This window comes from Carlito syrichta, unplaced genomic scaffold, assembly GCF_000164805.1.
Source record: "Carlito syrichta isolate Samal-C Ts95f unplaced genomic scaffold, Tarsius_syrichta-2.0.1 Scaffold302526, whole genome shotgun sequence".
NCBI lineage: Eukaryota > Metazoa > Chordata > Mammalia > Primates > Tarsiidae > Carlito > Carlito syrichta.
This window is the reverse complement of record NW_007246622.1, coordinates 206,819-229,383: the sequence shown is the minus strand read 5'-3', so window position 1 is coordinate 229,383 and position 22,565 is coordinate 206,819. Positions and strand designations below refer to the sequence as shown.

The 22,565-nt window shown below is 40.2% G+C and overlaps 1 protein-coding gene across 1 annotated transcript in view; it reads left to right on the top strand.

The window, feature by feature from the left end:
- Positions 1-22,565, top strand: part of LOC103259122 (protein eyes shut homolog) — a 284,238-nt gene that overhangs the window by 161,355 nt on the left and 100,318 nt on the right. Inside the window, exon 4 of the mRNA XM_008056788.2 lies at positions 21,152-21,334. Within this exon, the coding sequence (XP_008054979.2) occupies positions 21,152-21,334 (183 nt within the window). The remainder of the gene's footprint in view (positions 1-21,151; positions 21,335-22,565) is intronic.

Here is a 22,565-nt window from a genome sequence, read left to right as displayed (position 1 = left end):
TAATTTTTTGATTTATTGTAGAGACGAGGTCTCACCAATTTGCCAGGCTGGTCTCAAACCCCTGAGCTCAAGCAATCCTCTCACCTCAGCCTCCTAAAGTGCTGGGATTACAGGCTTGAGCTACTGGGCCCAGCCTTGTTTTATTCAATTGTGAGAGAATGCTTTATGCACTAAATGTAACTGTCACGATTTATTCTCCAACCGGAAGAAAATAAAGTTGAGCTTCTCTTACACCGTGTACTAAAATAAAATCCAGAATTATTAAACCCTTAAATTTAAAATATAAATCAGTGAATATCTCAGAACCAAAAATTGGAAACCTCATGTACAGTCTAGGGATAAGGGAAAGGTTCTTAACCAAGCAAGAATATGCTAAAGATATTTTTTTTTTAATGGGGGCCAGGCACTGTCATTCACGCTTGTAATCCCAGCACTTTGGAAGGCTGAGGCAAAAGGATTGCTTGAGGCCAGGAGTTTGGGACCAGCTTGGGAAATATAGTGAGACCTCGTCTCTACAAAAAAAAAATTTTAAATTAATGAGGCATGGTGGCACATGCCTGTATTCCCAGCTATTTGGGAGGCTGAGGCAGAAGGATTGCCTAAACCCAGGAGTTCAAAGCTGTGGTGAGAGACAGAGTGAGACTACAACTTTAAAAAAATGTATATATACATGGGGGGACCCAAAAATGGAATTATCTTTTGGAGGACAGACTCCTTGAAATACACTTGAATTTATTCTTCTGGATCAAACAGTCAGCTAAAATTTGTATCTGGAAGTTTGAGAAGGCTGCATCACGACTTGCAGAAGCAACATCCTGAGTTGTGGCAAACAGGTGACCCTACCTCAGCACAGTCGACCAGTCTCCCACCTGCTGGGCCTTCCAAGCAGGAAGCAGTCCCCCATGACAATGCACTTGCCCACACTGTGCTGAGTGTTCAGTAGCTTTTTACCAAAAATAGTATGACTTCCATGCCCCATCCTCCCTATTCACCTGATATCACCTGAAACAACTTTTTTTGTTTCCCCGGATGAAAAAGTCCTCAAAGGGAAATGTTTTGCCAATGTGGAAGAGTAAAACAAAAAAACAACAGAAGCACTAAAAGGCATCAAAAACTATTTTGAGTAGTGGAAAAAGTGTCATGATAGGTGTATTGCATCAAATAGAGAGTACTTTTAAGGTGACAATTTCTAACATGTAAGAATAGACAAATTTTTAATAAATAAATTCCAGTTTTTTGGGAGAGTTTCCCTTTGTATATAAGAATATATATATATATAGTCAGTCGAAAACAACAGATTTGGATAAACTAATTGCGATGTGACTAGGAAAGGATTAACATAATATTCAAAGAGCTCTTAGAATTGAAATAAAGATAAATTCAAAAAAAAAATTAGTAAAGGATATGAACAGAGATTTCACCAAAAAGCATATAGATGACCAACAAGTAAAAGGTGCTTAAACTCACCAGCAATCACCAAAATGGAACTAAACTAACATCTAGACAAATTATCCTCATCAGACTATCAAAAACTAGAAAGAGCAATGACGTCTATTGCAGGAAGGAATCCGAGAAGAAGACTGTACACATTTTTAATGGAGACATGAATTGTTAGAAGATTTTAGAACACAATCTGACAGCATATGAAGGTGACTCTGTTGGAAGAATTGGAGACCATGCAAGGCCTCGACAGGGACCTTCCCTTAATAAGTATGACTTCAGAAGTGCCACTGTTTAATCCTGACTTCCCAAAGGCTACAAACAACACTGACCCCTTATGTGGTCCCAAGACTTAAAGGGGACTAGTCAGCCACCAGTAGCAGGTTGACTGCATCATGGTAGCATCAGGAATTTGTCCTTCATGTCCTGATTACTTATTCTGGATTTGCATTTGCTTTCCTTACTAGTCACGCATCTTCTACCATTTCTCTTGATGGACTAGTTAACGCCGTAGAAGTCAAGGTGGTTTCCTGCACAGTACTACTTCTAACCAACAGGCCTCACAGTGAAAGAAACAAGGCAAAGATAGATACTAGCATATCATGAAACTCATCACTTAAAAGTTGTTGACCTTATAAAATGGCAACATAGTCCATTAAAGACACTGTGACAGCACCACCTGGGCCACCTTTAAAAGTCATGGTGCTGCCCTGAAAGATGCCACATATACTTTGAAATGCTAACTGATGCACTGCTCTGTTTTCCGTGCTACACAGGGTCAGAAACCATGGGTGGGCAGAAGAGCAGTCTCTGTTTCAATAACCCCTAAAGACCCTTTTATAACTGTCTCCACTCTATGGCTCTGAGCTCTACTAGACTAGAGGCTTTTAACACCCACAAGAGAAAATCTCTCAAGAGACCCAGTCACAGTTCCATTGCATTGGAATCTACATCATCCTCTCCTATTTCAGGCTCCTCAAGTAACCACAGAAACAGGTTCAAAGAGAGCTGAAAATGTTGCCAGAATGACTGGTCACAATAGGTGCAGGGAGGAGTAACTTGCATTCATTCAGTAAATATGTATAGAGAGACTTCTATGTGCCAAACCCTGCTCCAAGTGCTTAGGACACAACAGAAAGCAAAAATGATAAAATTCTGCCTCTGTGGACCTTACATTTCAATGCAGGGCAAGATATTCTAGTTAATATTCTAGATAGATAATAAGTGCTGGGGGAAACAAAAGCAAGCAAAATCGCGGAGAAGAAATGAGAGAGAAGAAGTGTCAGGGCATCAGGGTGTCTTATAAGATTTAAAGATTTTTTTGGATTTTAGGACACATCTTACTCAAATAGATGAAGGTGGCATTTTTTGTTACTTACAAGTTCAAACAAAAGAAGATCGCCATGCACATGGCATGCCTGACTTCTCCCAGGGATGGGGTCACAGCAAGCCAGAACTGTAGAAGGTTTATGTGGGGCAAGTGGGGTGGGGTTCATTGGGTTCTGAGGGTTGCCTGTGGATTAGCTCATTTGACTGATTTCTAGGGCTCTAGGCATAGGGTCTGTCCCCAGTTGTCTGGTACATGGTCCAGTGCAGTTAAGGCAGTATGACAGCCTGGAGAGTAAGAGTCAAGGGAGCAGACCAGCCTCAAGCCAGGGCCTCACACTGGGTCAACAAAGCATTTTTCAAAAATGATATCATGAGGAGATACAAAAGAGTCATTGTGGAGCAGAAGACCATCACTGCTCTTGCCAAGCAAGGCAGAGAGTAGGAACCAAGCCACCAATAGACAGAGACACCCTGAACACTTTTAGATGAATGACAGACCCTGCACCCAGCAAAAGTCTCTTTGAACACATAGAGACTAGAAAATGATGGCAGACATAGGAATCCGGGTGCCCCATTCCCCACCATGTGCCACAGGAACTAAAGCCCTGTCCAGTGAATGAGAGTGAGTAAGTATACCCAAGACACTTTGGGTCCATTCAACCCTTCTCAGCCATGTGTAAGTTGTTGGTTCCATGCAGGAGGAGTCCCGGTCAGGAAACAATGGTGGGCAACCAGACCCCAAGCAGAATGGAAGGGGAAAAAAACCTCTGCTGAGTCAGGTGCTGTGAGTGTGGCTTCAGCTGGTTACCAGGCAGGGAAAGTCTACCTACAGAGTGAACCTCACTGGCACCTGGCCCATCTTTCCAGTCATTTCAGGAAGAATCACCTCCAAGCCCTGCATGCCTACAGGGTGGATCCCCTTCCCTCTCCCCCCTGGCAGGGGAATCACTCTTTTTTTCAATAGCAGAGAGTAGACTTGAACAAGGAGGGAGCAACACAAAAGATACCCAAAGGATTTCTTGGTAGGAAGACTTCCAGGCTACAGACTGCAGACAGCAGATGGGGGCCCATCTTCTTACCCACTCTCTGCACAGTGCTAATAGCAGGGGCTGCTACAGTTGAGAAACTTGCCACAGGGTGGAACAAGGAGCAGAAGTGAATGCCCCTCCCTTTCTCACTGAGTAACCTATACTGAACCACAGAAAGGACATTAGAACAGAGGGTAACTGGTTAGCTTCAGAGCAACAAAACAAAACAAAACAAATTACAGAGAAGGAAGAGATACCTGTCACAAATGAGGAAAACTTAATGAAAAAATGTAGCCAATGCTCAGAGCACTAAAGAGACAGCACCCAAAAAAGCAGCTATCAGAGCACAAACAATGGAAACCCTCCCCCCACAAAAAAAAAAAAAAAACCTGCTCCAAATAACAATCACACAAATCCAAGATTGGATAGTTTAAATAAACAGAGAGAACCAAGAGAAACTAGAAAAACTCACCAAAGTTGCACAGGAAGTAAAAGCGGAATTGGCCAACTTCAGAAAAGCCCATTCTGAAATCAAGAAAATGAAGAACTTCATCCTGAAAATTAAAAATACAGTAACAAGCATAGGAAGTAGAATCCACCAGTCAGAGAAAAGAATCTCAGAGCCTGAAATCAAGAAAATTGACTCAGTCATAAGAAATCTTCCTGCCCCCCCCAAAAGCCTCAGACCAGATGGTTTTCCAGCTGAATTCTACAAGACATACAAGGAGGAACTGATACCAAACTTATTGAAAGTATTAACTACACTGAGACACCACCTAACTCCAGTCAGAATGGCCATCATCAACAACTCAAAAAATAACAGATGCTGGAGAGGATGTCACCAAAAGGGAACACTTCTACACTGTTGGTGGGAGTGCAAACTAGTACAGCCTCTGTGGAAAACAGTGTGGCGATTCCTAAAAGTTCTAAAAATCAACTTTCCATATGACCCCGCAATCCCCCTACTGGGAATATACCTGGAAGAACTCAAATCACTCTATTAAAAAGGTACCTGCACACATATGTTTATCATATCATTGTTCACAACAGCAAGAACATGGAACCAACCGTGCTGCCCATCAAAAGAGAACTGGATTTAAAAAAATGTAGTACATATACACAATGGAATATTACGCAGCCATAAAGAAAAATAAAATCATGAACTTCACAGCAATATGGATGGACTTTAGAGTCTATAATTCTGAGTGATCTTTCACAGAAACAAAGAACTGAGTATCACATGTTCTCACTCATAGGTGGACCTTGAACAACTATCATAATACTATAAGAAAAGCATTGACAGTAGTGGGAAACTGTGGGGGGGTTGGGGGAGCAGGGAGGTGGGATTGGCAGTAGCGGTAATCTGCCTAGGGAAGGGGGGCACACCTCATCAACAAGGGTATTTGCATAATGAGTATTTGTATACCTAACCCTGAATTGTACCTCACAATTTTAAAATAAAAAGTTTAAAAGTTAAAAAAATATATATTCCAGGCAATTGAGAAAGACAGAATTCTCCCCAACTCATTTTATGAAGCTAACATCATGTTGATACCCAAACATGAGAAAGAACCAACAAGGAAAGAGAATTGCAGGCCAATCTCCTTGATTAACATAGATACAAACATTCTCAACAAGATTCTAGCAAATTGGGGCCAACAACACATCTCAAGAATAATCTACCACGACCAGGTGGACTTTATTTCTGGGAAGCAGGGCTGGTTCAGTATTCACAAGATCATAAATGTTATTCGGCACATTAACAGATATAAAACCAAGAACCACAGGATTATATCATTAGATTCAAAAAAGCATTTGACAAAATCTAGTCCCTTCTTGAGAAAAACCCTTGAACACCTAGGCAAACAAGGAACATTCCTCAAAACAGTAAGACCCATCTCTGATAGACCCACAGCCAACATTTTGCTCAATGGCCTGAAGTGAAAGAACTTTACAATGAAAACTACAAAACACAGCTCAACTCAAAGAAATCCAAGAAGACACAAACAAATAGAAAAGTATTCCATGCTCATGGATAGGAAGAATCTATATTGTTAACATGCCTATCTTACCAAAGCCAGTCTACAGATTCAATGCAATACCCATCAAGTTTCCAACATCATTTTTCTCAAACCTGGAAACAAAAATATAGAAATGTATATAAAAACAGAAAAGAGTACAAATTGTCCCAAAAATCAGCAAAATGAACAGAGTTATAACACTTCCAGACTTTAAACTTTATTACAAGGCTACAGTAATCAAAATAGCCTGGTATTGGTACAAGAATAGTCACATAGACAAATGGAACAGGACAGAGATTCCAGAAGTAAAAACATGACTCTCAAACAATTCATCCTCAACAGAGTCACAAATAACAAGCACTGGAGAAAGGAGATCATATTTAGCAAATGGTGCTGGGAAAACTGGCTGACCATAGGCAGAATAATTAAACCTTTTACCATATACAAAAATAAACTCAAAATAAATCAAACAACTAAATGTAAAGCCTCAGACTATAAGAATCCTAGAAGAAAATGTAGGAAACACCCTTATGCACATCTGAGTAGGCAATGAATTATTGAACAAGTCCCCAAAAGCAAATGCCATAAAGCTAAGATAGACAACTGGGACCTCAACAAACTGAAAACCTTTTGTGTAGCAAAAGAAACCATCAAGAGAATGAAGAGACAACCCACAGAATGGGGGAAAACATATTTGGAAATTGTGCATCTGACAAAGGCCTAACATCCAGGATCTACAAGGATGAAGTGAAAGGAAAAAAAAAATCCCATTGAAAAGTGGAGAAAGGTCATGAACAGACACTTTTCAAATGATAACATACAAGCACCCAACGGACACATGAAAAAATGTTCATCCTCACCAATCATCAGAGAAACACAAATCAAAACTACAAACTAACTCCTGTAAGGATGGCCATCATTAGTAAGTCATAAAACAACAGAAGCTGGCACAAGTGCAGAGAAAAGGAAATGGTGTTGGTAGGAGTGCAGGCTAATTCAACCTCTACGGAAAACAGTGTGGCAATTCCTAAAAGAACCAAAAATTGACCATCCATATGATCCAGCAATCCCTCTCCTGGGAATATACCCAGAGTATCATAAATCGTTCTACCGAAAAGACACCTGCACACACATGTTTATTGCTGCACTAGTCATAATAGCAAAAACATGGAACCAACCCTACTGCCCCTCATAAGTGAGCTGAATAAAGAAAATGTGCTACATACAAATGATGGAGTATTACGCAGCCATAAAAAAGAACAAAATCATCGACTTTGCAGCAAATTGGATGGATTTGGAGATCATCATACTAAGTGAATTATCACAGAAACAAAGAACGGAATACCACATGTTCTCACTCACAAGTGGGCCTTGAATATTAGTCAAATTAGCACAAGGGAGGGATTGGCAGTCACTGGGCATTGTAGGGGAGGGAGAGAGGTGGAAGGGTGGGTGGTACATGACAACACAGAGGGTACTTGGTTCCTTACCAGGGAAGTGAAGGCCAGTTAGAAGCCAAAACTTCACCTGCATGCAGCCAACTTATGTAGTTAATCCTCCCTTGTACCTCACATTCCTAGAGTAAAATAAAATTTTTTAAAAAACTATGTCACACAGGAGAAGGACACAAGTAAATGGAGTATACGGGGTGGGACAAGATAGGCCCCAATGAGTAAACAGGGCAGGTGACAGAATGGGTCAGCCAGTAAGGACTGTGTCCTGGGAGAACCCAGGTAACTGTCCGGGTCAGAGGAGCTATGAACATGGATGAGAAAAAAAAATTCCATCTTGTTATGAGCTCCAGCAGGAGCTTAACCTAGTCTCAGTTATGAATGTCACACTGGTACTATCAGTACTTGTGACTTTGTCACCGAGAAAATTTTTTGTTCCTCACAATTTGAAATCACTGTAGTTATTACATCTGCTGCTAGATCTGGCTATTTATAGACACTAGGACAGAACTATACATTTTGCTATACAACAAAATTTTTGTTGTGTTTTTTAAAATTATATTTCCAAAAAATATTTGCTTTATAATCACATGTATTTCACTTCATAAATTTAAATCATTAAATTAAAACAAACTTACATTATTCTGTAAATAGTAAACAGTAATAGCCATCTTATGCAATGATTATGAAAGTGCGCATGTAATGGTATTTTATTAATGGCTGAGTAGAGCAGTTCTAAATTCAGAAGCCATTTTAAAATAAAAAATTACATTAAAATAAATGAAAACATTATTCTGAGGAGGGGTCCCACTGGATTCACTAGTCTGCTAAAGAGGTCTGAGTTGCACACACAGGCACACGTACATGCGTACAAATACACACACAACATACACACACACATAACATACACACACACACGCACCGTGAGATTCCTGCCTCAGGCCACCACCTTCCACATCCAGGGGTAAGAGTTCACAGAGGTCTCATGAAGCCTCTGGGGCGCCCTGTGTCCAGGTCTCTTAGGAGGGAAGACTGCCATCACCAGGGACAGAACTAAGCAGCTGTAGGGTTTGTGGAAAGCAAGAAGAAGGTGAGAGGAAGAACTAAAAATGTGCTTCCCCTGTGTGAAAGGCTGCAATGTCCAAGGAAGGTGGTCAGCTCATCAGAAGAGGCTTCTAACCATCCTTTACATGAGGATTATAGCCAAGGGGTTTCCTCCATGGCAGTGTGCATTGTTCCTGTGACTCTGAGAGTCATCTCTCAGTCTTGTACAAACTACAATTCCCCTGCCCAGAGGAGACCCTGTCGGAAGCAGGAGAGTGGAAGGAAGCAAAAGCTAGGGTCTCTCTCCCTCTCCCCAACACCAGAAGGTGTGTCTACCACTGATTCCAACTCTGCCTTGCCAAGCCTTGAACCCATAGTCCCATAAGCAGCGCCAGGCACAGACCTAGCTCCCTCCAGGCGATCCTGGATCTTGGGCTTTTGTCACACTGTGTCTTAGAAGGGGTAGCTTTCTCCAGCCGTACATCTGTGGCTAGTCTCTGGGGGGCCCCCATCCCTGTTTGCTCCTGCTCCCCTTTATCACGAGCCCCCTGTATCAGGTTCCTTCCTTCGGATCCTCTCGTGGATGCTGTTGAGCGACAAATTCTAGCCGCATTAGCAAGCACTGTGTTGATCTTCACACTTAGAAAAATCATAGTGACTTCCATGTCACATAACGGATAGCATGTGTTCCCTGGTTTCGGTAGAGTATTTGGATTTAGTAACTTTGAGACTTAGTCCATATCAAAACAGGATCACAACATCAACGTGAGGATAACTAGTAGGCAGAGATCCATCCTGTACTTGGAACAAAATGCAATGAAAGAAAAGACTTGAGGAAGACTCCATTTAGGAAGAGGATACATTTCCTAGTTATATGTGGGATTGTTGCATTATGTTCCAAGGAAGTTTTGATTTGAAAATACAGGAATGGAGAGGATGCATATTGACACCCAGCCATTAAGAGTCGGTGGGAGACATTTGTTGGGTATTGTGTTTTGTTTTGGTTCTGAGTTTGGTCACGTAGCACCTAACTTCCTTACTATTTGCATGCACGCACATGACCTAGGCTGCAATGAAATACTCTTCCCAGGATTTGAACCCTAAAACAGCAATCCAAAGGCAGAGCGATATTTAGAAATTTTTTGTAGCCAAGGTGGTCTCACAGCTGTCTCCAGTCATAGAGAAATCAGCAGCTGCATCCTGACAATGCTGTTCCCATAGTGTGAACTTGGCTGGTGAACTTGGCTGTGTTTGAGCCTGTGTTTCTTTGTTTTTGCCTGTTTTCCCTGCTGTTTCTCCAGCCTTCACATTGATTCTAACAGGCAGTCTATCTCCACACATAAATTCCTTTCCTGCTTAAGACAGCCAGATTGGTTTCTATTGTCTGTAACCAAGAAACGTAATTGGTACAGTTTTATTTCAGATATTTCATGCTATAGCAAATAAAATATGGTATTTCATCATGTTTTCTGATTGCCATTTGCATACTGTAACTCTAACTCTTAATTATTCTAGTCATTCTTCTGTAGTTTTGCTAGATACCAGCATAGCCTGAGATGGGCAACTGCTCACTATTCATACATAAAAGTCTTAGGACTACTAGGCATAAGATATTTCCCAATTAAAACCAATACTCCCAATATGAATTTTATTTTATTTCATTTCTTTCTTTATTTTTTTTGAGTTGGAGTCACACTCTGTCACCCAGACTGGAGTGCAGTGGCTGCTCCCAGCCACCGCAGCCTCGACCTGCTGGGCTCCAGCGATCCTTCCACCTCAGCCTTCCAAGTAGCTGGAACTACAGGTGCGCGGTATCACGCCCGGCTAATTTTTTTATTTATTGTAGAGATGAGGTCTCACCAAGTTGCCCAAGTGGGTCTCGAACCCGCGGGCTCAGGCAATCCACTCACCTCAGCCTCCCAAAGCGCTGGGATTACAGGCTGAGCCACCGAGCCCGGCTTTCATTTCATTTCATCTGATCTTATTTTATTTATGAGTTGAAATCTCACTCTGTCACCCAGGCTGGAGTGCAGCGACATGATCACAGCTCAGTGCAGTCTCGACCTCCTGGGCTCAGGTGATCCTTCCACCTCAGCCTCCTGAGCAGCTGGGACTGCAGGCACATGCCACCACACATGTTCAATATAAACCCTCAAAAATCATGGCTGATGATTTCTCTTTGTTTTATTAGTGATATTGCTTAGAACAATTTCTCACATCATATTTATAAATACAAGCTTGTTTTTATTATATGTTTTTGAAGCACTATAGGTTGTGGTCCCCGACTTGAGTCCGTATTCTGCAGTGTAATGCTACTTTTTTCCAGTACTTCAGTAGCTAGACTACAGTTGTCTTAAAATTAGTTTTCTTTGTAATATTACTGGTTAAGATTTTTTTCTTTTCTCTCACAATTAGAGTTACTCTTTGATAAATCATTCTAATTACTTTCTATCCTTCTTTGACTTTTGCTTTTCCTAAACTATTTTTTAGACAATATCAAAATCAAAATTGATAATCATAGTCAACTATCTGGCCTGTATGTATTTATGTATGTATGTGTGTGACTATGTCTCCAAATATTCAATAATTTAGAAACTTTTAGAGACATATTGATCTTTTTAACCAGTATTTCTCATTCATAGTCCCTGCATATTGGAAAACAATTAAGCTCCTATTAAAACCCATCTGTTGATAAATACATTGGTATGTATTGAGTACTAATTAAGTGCTCAGCCCTACAAGGTAATTACTATGTATTTACATTTCTATTAAATAAAGAGGAAGGAATATGAGTACTACAAATTTTTATGAGTCCATGGCCAGGACTTGGGGGCAAAGTGGAATAAAGCTGTATAAATTCAATTTGCGAGTATAAACTTGAATAATATAAAGCATTCACCAGTAGCTTTGAATCAGCCAATGTCATGAATATCCCAGTCATCATAACAGGGTAGATAGCATAACATGTTAGAAAGAGCACAGGCTTTGGAGTCCAATGGGCCTGGGTCCGAATCCCGACTCTGTCTTTTCTTACTTCTGTGATTTAACCTCTCTGAGTCTCAGTTTCTTCATCTATGAGACGGAAGTATTCCTTTCTTATTGATGTAAGGCATGAGAATATCTTATACCTTACATCTTAACCCCTATAAGTATAAGAATATTTCACTGATGTCTGTGAGCAATAAAATAACTTAGGGCACTAGAAACTGGTACACAGTAAGGACTATAATTGCTGTTCCCATTACTTTGGAGTATCTAAAAATACACCTACACATCCATAGCTTTTAAAAGTGATATATTAACAGACTAAAACAAATATTCCCACTGAACTTGAATGGTGAACCACTCCAACCTCAATATTTCTTCATTTCTTAACTAAAACTCTGCTGACATGAAGAAACCCACGAGTTAGGAGTGACAAAATTATTCAAAATACATCAGTTTCAGAGTATTCTATGTGTGTCATGTCTAGAAATTTTATTTCATCACAATAAACAACAAATTGAAGGAATTTAAACCTGCACAGTTTATGTAATGTGAATTATAGAAGATAAGAAAATTTTACCATTCTCAAAGTTTAGTCACAAGCCATAATGCAATGCAGATATTATGATGTGAGCCTACATGTTTCAGAATTTTTTTTTTTTTTGACATTTCATGGTGCTATAAAACATCCGACCGGTGCCAGATTTAGATTTAAAGCAGTTTCTTTGAGAAGCCAGAAGATGGCACTCATTTCTAAGAATTATGCGTCAAAAAGGAATGTACTGTTGCACATTCTGATCATTTATCGTTTCTTTTGCTGGTGGGAGTATTGAGGCATCACATTTTCAACAATTTTCCCACCTTAATGTAAAATTCTGTTTGTTCTTGGCTTTTTCCTGATAATTAAATAGTGAAGTGTGAATGGTAGGAATTAAATATCTATCTAGAATGCTTGAATAATTTAGTATGAGCAGGAATTGGCAACCAACCGATCATCTTTATTTCATGTTTTTACTGTGGGTGAATTGAATATTATGTAGTCATTTGAATAAATAGCTTGATTTTATTCATGTATTAAGTATCTCTGTCTTGGTGCAGAAGGAAAAGGTAAGTGTGTATTTTCCGTACAAGCTACAATCACCTATCTCTGCTAAAAATGCCTCAGGAGATTCTGATTTCTATTCCCTTTAAATGAATATTACATTTGTAGATTGCCACTTTTTTATGTCTAAATGATGACACCAAACAGTGTGAAAGTATAGTCCCAAGAAACTCACTCAGCAACAGAAGCAGAAACAACAATGACAGTGATCATGTACTTGGCTTTATAACTTAATTGCGTTTCAGCAGGATGTTGAGCTAACTCTATTTCTGTGTTACTAAGAAGAAGTTAAGAACAAAGAGAGAGAAAGGATGTTTATACCCAAAACTACAAAGGAAAGCTGGACAGGCTGGCAGTGGTCTTGTGTTTTTGCAAATGTATCCATCTGCCTGAGGGTAGATTAATTTTCCTGGCAAAGTTAAATGTATATTTCCAGATATAATACACTGCTGAATACCATGCCTGGAAAACTGGCATTCTGGAGTCTTTCAAAATCAGCAGTTTCTAGGGGGAAAATCTATCTACCATCTGCTTGCTTCATTAAAATACATAATAGAGGAGGAAGAACTGAGTTAGATTTTCACTAGCTCAGCACTCCCTTGTGTCCACTGCACCCAGGTTGTATACAGCGGCCTGTATAGAGACAAAATCTGAGGTCAACCACAGTTTTTTGTCCTTTGTATAAAAATAGAGCAATGAACTTTATTTCTAAAAAATTCATTTGGACAAGCCAATCTATCTTGAAAACACTCAGTATTTTCAAGTATTTTCTGATGAACATAAGGGATTTTTTTTCAAGTTCATATTGTAGAATTGTAAATGAGATCATAAGGGTATCATACAGACTTTTTGACAAGTAAAACCCAAACAGCTCTGTCAAAAACTATCAATTACCCCAAGAAACATATTTAGTATTTTTAGCTTACAAGTTAAAAAAGACATTATTGGCTGGGCAGTGTAGTTCATGGCTCATGCCTGTTATTCCAGTACTTTGGGAGGCCGAGGCAGGAGAATTGCTTGAGTCCAAGAGTTTGAGACCAACCTATGCAACATAGCAAGTTTGTCTCAAAAGAGAATCAAAAAATTAGCCAGGTATGGTGTCATGTACCTATAATCCCAGCCACTCAAGAGGCTGAGGCAGGAAGATCGTCGGAGCCCAAGAGGTCAAGGCTGTGGTGACTGTGCTTGTGCACTCCAAACCTAGGTGCCAGAGTGAGATTCTGACTCAAAAAATTAAATTAAATTAAATTAGAGATATTATTGCCAAATACTAAATGGAAACTAAATGTTTATAAGATAAAACTTATAAAATCATAATTACATTTATACAACTTAATTATAAGAAAGAACTGACTTGTCAAGTTGGGGGCCACTATGCTTTGATTTTTATCTGTAATGTATTATCTGATTTTTTTTCTCATCACTAGAAAAATTAAGATTCTCATATCATTGTAAAACTCCAGTAATATTCTTACTCTTTAGAGGCAAATAACTAGAAAAGTGAAAAAAAAATCAAACAAGCAATGATTAGCATTGGTGATGGTACAGAAATTACATTCTTCAACTTCACCCAACAGCTCCAGTTAGTCATATAAGAACAGAATTAAGTACAGAAGTTCACTTAGTCCCTTAAGAACAACATAGTGAAGATACTAGATAAACAATAACAGCAGAGACATAACATATAAATATATATCACTATGTCCCAGACACTATGCTGACTCCTTTACATTCAACCATTTCATAAACATGGGGACCCCAAAAAACAGAATTTATATATAAAAATTGTGTATTTATTCTTGCATGTTTTCAACTTCAATCACCTTCCAAGTACTCTCCATTTGATGCAATACATCTATCCAGATGCCTTTTCCCTTGCTCAAAACAGTTTTTTGAGCTTGTCAGTTTTGGTGCTTTTTAGTGCTTCTCCTGGGGTTTTTTGTTTGTTTGTTTGCTTGCTTTACCTCTTCCACATCGGTAAAACATTTCCCTTTGAGGACTTTTTTCATCCAGAGTGGGGGGGACAAAAAGTTGCTTTAGGATAGACAGACAAGCCCTCTGCCCCACTGGGATCTGCACTCTAACCGGAGAGAAAGAAAAACAAAACAAACAAACAGCATAAGATGGAATTTGGCCAGGCAAGGCGGGTTAAGGAGCTAGGACATGACAGAGGAAAGAGGAGATGAATAGCTCAATGGGGTGTTTAGGTCACTCTAAGGAGTGACAACTTGAACAGAGTCTTAAAGGAAGTGAGGGAGCATTGGAAGCTACAGGAGCAGAAGCCTTGAACTCGGAGTGTGTTAGGTTTGTTTGAGAAGTATGAAGACATTAACATGGTTGAAACAGGATGAGCAAGAAGAGATGAGTATAAAATAGATCTGGGGAATAGGGGCTTTGGGCTATGGAAAGGAGCTTTTATCTCAAACTTCAAGAGAAAACACCGGAGGACTTTTAATACGCAATTTCTATTTATAAGACCCTCTGGCTACAATACAGGAAGGAGACTGTATGAGAGGTAAAGGTGGCAGCAGGAAGACCCATTTAGAAGCAAACATCGTAGCCCAGGCTAGAAAGAATGGTGCATCGGACACCAGGGGCATTAACAGAGGAGGGGAAAAGTCGTGTGGTTGGGGATACATGTTGAAGATGAAGTGAACAGGACTTGGTCGACTGATTGAGGCCGCAGAGAAAGACACAGCTTAAGGATGATGTCCAGTTTTTGCTTGGAGCAAAGAGAGAGAAGAGATTTGAAGGGGAGGGAAGGGAAGTGTTGGATTTGAAGGAGAGATTATAAATATGGGAATAAAGAGTGTTGTTTTGTGTCTAATCCATTTGAGATTCTTATCAGACATGCAGATGTATGTACAGTCTCCAGTAGTTTGGTTATATATATGAATCTGAAGCCTTGGAAAGAAATCAGAGATCAAGACTATAACTCAGGAGTTGTCCACCTCTAGGTGGTACTTAGGATCAAATACAAAGTAAAGATAGATGGAGATGACTGGGGAAAAAAGGACCATGAGGAGGACCCTTAAGTCAGGTGGGGCAAACACTAGGTGAGTGTGGTATCAGGGAGCCCAAGTGAAGGAAGTATCTTAAGAGGAAAAGGCTAGAGATCGTCATCCTAAGTGAACCGACTCAGAAACAGAAAACGAAACACGACATGTTTTCACTCATATGTGGGAGCTAAATGGTCACAGAGATGGAATAATAGACACTGGGGAAACCAATAAAGGGGGAGATGGGGAGGTGGGGAGGAGGACTAGAGTTCAGAAATTACCTATGAGGTATAATGTTCCCTATTTGGGGAATGGGCACCTGAGACCCAGTTGCCACCACTATGCAATATGTCCATGTAACAAACGTGCATGGGTAACCCCTGAATCTAAAATAAAGATGAAAAATTCACAGATAAAATCAGGAAAAAGAGAAAGAAAATAATCAACTAAGTCCACTATTTCTGAGACATTGAATAAGGTGAAAACAGAGAATTGCTGTTGAATTATAAACATGGTGGTCAATGGTAATATTAACATAAGACGTTTCAAAGAAAAGATAGAGAAGATAACCTGATAGGAATAAAGTCAGGAGTGAACAGGTGACAAAAATTTGAAAGTCAATACAAACACTCTTTAGAAGCATCTTGCTATGATGGTGAACAGAGCAGTAGCTGGAGGAGAATGTAGGCTTGAGGAAAGATTTTTTTATCTAGGGTAGAGATACTCTGGCATATTTGATGTTAAAGGGAATCTCCAGTAGAGAAGAATCAGTTGGTGTCTCCTGGGAGGCAGAACAGAGATTCTGAACTAATGCCCTTGAGCAGGTGGGGCATGGATCCCACACCCAGGCAGAGTCAGCCTCGCACCAAAGGGAAGGCAGAGCATTGCAGGTCATGATGACAGATTGAGGGTGGGAGAATTTGATGGTGAAAGGACGGGATAATCCCGGTGGATAGGTTTGATGTTTCTTGGTAAAATAAAAAAGCAAGGACATTAATTGATAGACAATAAATACGGATGTTGAGAAGAAAGAGGGAGATATTACATAGTAGAGACTGGGAAGGTGACTTGACTGGGGGAACTGCAGCAGGATCATAGATATGGAGCAAGATGTTTGCTCTCTTGAGATCCGTGGTTAGCTCATGGGTGTGTTTCCTTCGGTCGTGAACTTTTCTTGTTTTTCTCAAAATGTTAAGTTCTCTTACATTCTCATTTTACAGGTGAGGAAACTAAAACAGAAGTGATGTAACTTACCCAAAGTTGACACAGGAAGTGAGTTCACCCCTGTGCCTGAGCTGGTTGGCTCCAGTGCCCCCTCCCACACACCGATATTAGGTAGCTCATGGCCTCCCACCAGCCAGGGTTTCAGGCGATATCATCATCTGCAGAGTTGAAGGGAAGATCTTCTGAAACCTGAGCTATGTGTATGCCTTCTTCCCACATTCAAAGAGCTCATCTTGGTCACTCTGATGAAACTTCGGTCATTCAAATCAAGAGAGGGACTGGACAACCCCCTCAGGTCCCCTCCCACTGTGGGAGCTTTTCTGTTCTCTCAATAAATCCTGCTTTCTCATACACACACAAAAAGAGAGACTAACAGCAGAATATTTTTAAAAGGAGAAAAATATAGAGTTACATTAAAGACAATAGTGCCAAGGATGGGAACAACAGACACAGGGGACTCCTAAGCGGGGAGTGGGATAAGGTCTGAAAACCACCCATGTCCACCACCTATGTAACAGGTCCAATGGAAACCCAAGCCTCACCGTCAGATAACACTCCTATGTAACAAATCTGTATGTGTTCCCCCAAATCAAAATAGAAAATTTTAAAAAATTAGTGCCTTCTCCTCCTCCTTTATTGAGAATGAGAAAATTTTTCTTTAGTAAATATCTTTAAAATTGAAGTTTATGCCCTTCTGTGGTAATTCTTGCTAAAATGTGTGTTTTGTTAGCATAATGTAACATGTTATAAAAAGGTTATACATGCAGCCTATAATATAGGACCATGACATAATTGAAAATGTTGAGACATTCTACCTTCACTCAAGGTTCCTAGAATTTTTAAGACCCTAGATGATGTCAAGATGCTTTTTGAAATTTTCCCAGACCGTTGTTAGTGATTTTTGCTCTCTTCTCCCACATACAAAACAAATAATTTTTAGTTTTAATTGCAGCATCTTTCTTTTTTCCTCATGTTCCTAATTTATTGCTGAAATTCTTAAAATAATTGAAAAAAAGTGCACAATTGTGTACATGAAAGCCATGAGGAAGCTAGGGAGTACAAAAGAAAAAGTACAGTTACTAGCCCCCATGTACACCCATTATAATTTGCTCAATTTCCTGATTTGATTAACCAAGCATTACTTAAGATGGTGAAGGGCTTGCTTTAAAGAATTGGAAAGAATGAGCTGTAAGGTTGAAAGCCTCCTTCACCCGAATCGGGGTCCTTCCATGTTCTCCTGCCTGATCCAGTATGATAGAGACAGTGTGGATGAGGACATAGACACGTCTTCGTGACGGACTGTATTGTCTTTGATCCCTTCTGATTCTTTATGTCTCCATAGACACCCTATTTTTTTTTTTTTAGTGTGAGTCTCACTCTGTCACACAGGCTGGAGAGCAGTGGCATGATCATCGCTACTGCAGCCTCGATCTCTTGGGCTTAGGCAATCCTGCTGCTTCAGTCTCTCAAATAACTGTGAGACCTTATTTTTTATAGACTCAAAGTTACTCCAAGAAAAATCCCCCTAAGTGAGTCACAACCAAGGATTTAGGAAGAACGTACCTGTCAAAACACACTTGGTTCTCTCCTTGGTGCCATTCAGTAGAAATAGCACATAAGCTGTCTATGTAATTCTGTTTTCTAGCAAACACATTATTTTAAAGTAAAAAAAAAGTGAAATTTATTTACTAATAGATTTTACTTAATCCGATGTTTAATGCATATGAAAATATCGGTATTTTATCTTATTTTGGTCATACTAAGCCCATCTTAGTCAGGCCTAGCCACAGTGCGATTGCTCAACAACCACAGATGGCAAGGAGCTACTTTCCTGGATGACAGGTCACCTCCAGACTAAGACACGCTGACAGTAACATATCCCCTCCTGTGGGTCATAGTAATTCTCAGTCTTCATGGGTATTCTCAGACTCCAAATGTATAAAATTGTGTCATGAACCTAATCCTGATTGCTACGAGCACTAACAACACATTTCTATTTACTGTTCAAATGTCACACCATTGTCTTCTTCAATGAGTGACCCATGAATTGCCTCACATTTAAATTCTGTGTGGGCTTTACTCATCATTAGATTTCTTGATATCACCAGAGTTCTCATTTTCTTCTTCTTCTTTTTTTTTTTTTTTTTTTTTTGAGTTAGGGTCTTACTCTGTCATCTAGGCTGGAGTGCAGTAGCATAATCATTGCTCACCTCAACCTCCTGGGCTCAGGCCATCCTTCCACCTCAGCCTCCCGAGTAGCTGGGAATATAGGTGCATGACATCACAACTGGCTCATTTTTTTTGTAAGGAAGAGGTCTTGCTATGTTGCCCAGACTGGTCTCAAACTCTGAAGCTCAAGCAATCCTCCCCTCTCAGCCTCCCAAAGTAATGGAATTACAGGTTTGAGCCACCATTCCTGGACCAGACTTCTCATTCTCATCCTTGACCAAAAGTTGGTCCTTCAGCTCTCTCCGTCTAATCTGTGACTGACAATTTATCAACAGAGTAATGGTTCTTAAAAGCTGCCCAGTCACTTCAGGATTATGGAGACAGTATCAAGCCCTTTGTGATCTGACCCCGTGTGACTGATGTCTTTCATTTCCTTCCACTCTCGCTTTTATTCTTCATTCTAAAATTCTCAGCGTTCATAAGCTCCCTGAGCATGACACACTGTTTTGGCCTTCATAGCTTAGAATATGCTCTTTCTTCTGCATGAAAGTTCTTCTCCCAGGCCTTGACTTTCAGTCCAGTTCAGCGAACGAGTTCATTGACCTCACACTTGTTTCTTGCTGGTGTCTCTGTGTCACCAGCATCTAGCACAGGGTCTGAAAGTAAAAATAAAGTATAGATGAGATATGTATTGTCAGTCTAACCTAAATGTAATGAAAACTTTAAGTAAACTTGGTTGTAAATTACTACCAGGACAAAATATTAAAAGAAGAAGATAGTCATTTCTCTTCTATTTTAGCAGTGAATGTAACTGAATTCTATTTTCACTGTTTTTAATGCCAACATTGAAAGGTCGGCAGTATTTTTATGTTTCAATTCCAATACATTTCATGTCCCTCAATCATCCTCCCCACATCCCCCAATACTACTGAAAGTGAAATAGCTGATGTGAAGAGTCATCTTTCCTCTGAAATAAAAGCCATACTTTTTTTCATTCAATTAAAAAATAAATATAAGATATTGCCAAATCCCTACTTCACATTCTGGTGAGTTTTGGGAAAATTACACTTACCTTATGCCACACATCCTAGGAAACAAACTGATAAGATTTTCATAAAATATTAAAATGAAGTATTCAGCTTATTCCCCACAAATACCCTCATTTAAGAATCATATGAAACAAACAACTAGAAACCTCTCATGACGAGAATCATTTTTCCCCGGATAGCACAATGATTTGCTGTATAAACAATTATAACAAGACTAACAAGCTCTTTTGTCTTGAGCATTCAGTACTAAAGCAAGAATATTTCTTAAGACAGGTAAAAAATCTAGTTTGACAACTTCCCCAGGAGGCCCAACATCTTTTTAACAACATGAGGTGACCAAGACAAGCTTTTCTTCCTTCCATCAAGCTGTCCCCAACTAATAAAAACAGATCCTAAGGGGATCCTTTAATCTGGGGACATAAGAGATGGGGGGATCAACATCCCACTTCCTGTTCTCTGTTGTCCTTTTGGGACAGGGAAACAAAAGCCAGTAGGAACCACTTACAAGGAAACAGCACAGTGAAAGAGACGAGTTGAATATAAGAAAACTGGAAGCAGGATGAAAAGAGAGACTAGAAGACCAATGGCACCCCTCCCCTCGTTTGAATTCCATTTTGCCCACAGTGGCCCTTGAACTTCTGCTGTGCTATTTGTTTTTCCTAACCCTCCCCTACATCTTCAAGCCTATTAAAGTCCATACTTCTATCACTTAACAAACATCCCACCAAAGGAAAGATGGGCATTTCTTTCAGATAATTATTTCTTCTTAAAAAAAACCCAAAACATTCTGGTCACTCCCAACATGGTGATGGAAATTAACCCACTTCCTTCCCATTTCTTGATTTTTCTAACCTAGACCTGGGCCACTGACTCATATAAAGGTGCAGGATTCGAAAGCACAGTGGGTTCCAAGCTCTGAGTTCCTCTCTAAGTCACACCCAGGGTCTGGAGGCCAAATCATGTGTATAAATCACCTGAGCAAATTCTTTGGCTGCCAGTGAGCTTTTCTATTTCTAAAAGTAAGCTTCAAAATATAGGGCTTTGCTTTTTGGGTAAATTCTCCATCATGGAGAAAGGGCCTTGAGTGAAAGGGTTATACTGTATGTGTGCAGGATGTCAACACACTGCACTTCCTTTCCTCTGGTTTTGAAATTCCCTGAGTCACTTAGTTGCTCAACAAGGAAGGGCACTTAAGTATAATTAATATGACAGTAAACAGACTACCTGGGCAGACACAGCAGCAAAACAACCCTCCTTTTACAAGTATGTGTTCAGGTTAACTCTAACTGTTTGGTTTGGGTTTTCTACAGCTGTTGCTGTCACTCAGCCCAGGTTCAGCGGCACGGATGACTTCGGATACACCTCATTCCTGGCTTACTCACGGGTCTCAGACATCAGCTCCCATCACGAATTCCACCTGAAGTTTCAGCTGGCAAACAACCACTCGGCACTGCAAAATAACTTGATATTTTTTACCGGACAGAAGGGCCATGGTAAGATGGATGGGACCCTCTAGGGCTTTGCTAGCTTCCCTAAGAATACCTTGGAGAGTTTTCAGGGTCATGCTAATTGGCTGTGGATCAAGAGGACATTTGCGTAGACACAGCCTTCTCCTGTGTGATGCCCTGAGCATATTCCCAGGGAGTCCAAAGTATTAAGCCATCCCTGCCCCTTTCTAAGGCCTGCCTTACAGCAGGGCTACCTACCTCCATCAAGAGCAACAAGCCCTGCAGGCAAACATGAGGACAGAGGAGATGACCAAGTCACCGGGGAAGGAAGGGTATTGATCTGTTCTTTTCTCTATTTCTTTCTGTTTCCATATTTAAAGAGAGAAGGGAAATTCTACGAAAGAACATCATTTTCATTGTTGTGAAATGGACATGGTTGTTGCCCTCAAAGAAAATCATTCCAAAGTAAAGGAGCAAGAAATTAAGAAAGTATTTGACCCGTAGCAAAATGCTCCAGTAGCCTGGAATTAGTGGAAAATCAACCTATAAGTTAAATGTGTCTCTCTTAAGTGGAAGCAGTTATGCACGCATTAGGGCAAAGAAAATCACACAGGTGTTACTGTGACGTCTGCAACTCACAGTTAAGTACTTAATCACTTCACTTCTCTGATGTTTTCATCTGTGAAATCAACATATTACACCAGAAATAGACCCTTCTCTCAACCATCTTTGGTTCTATTGTGCTAGGGAAAACAACATATTATTGGCTCAACTCGTTCAGTGTGTCCCCTAATATCAAACATTCCTTTATGTACCCACAAATGTTTGGGCCTGGCACGGTGGCTCATGCCTATAATCCCAGGTTTTGGAAGATGTAGGTGGGAGAATCCCTTGAGCGCAAGAGTTCAAGTTCAAGGCTAGCCTCTACAAAAAATAATAATAATAAAATAAGGAAAGTAAAAAAATTTAGCCGGATGTGGTGGTACATAACAGTAGTTCCAACTAAGGTGGAAGGATTGCCTGAGTCCAGGAAGTCAAGGCTGCCGTGAGTCGTGATCGTGCCACTGTACTCCAGCCTGGGCAACAAGTGAGACCTTGACCTAAAAAACAAACAGACAGCCAGGCTAGGTGGCTCAGCCTATAATCCCGCACCTTTGGGAGGCTGAGGTGAGTGGATTGCCTGAGCCCGCGGGTTGGAGATCCGCCTGGGCAGCGAGACCTCATCTCTACAATAAATCAAAATGAGCCGGGTGTGGTAGCGTGCGCCTGTAGTCTG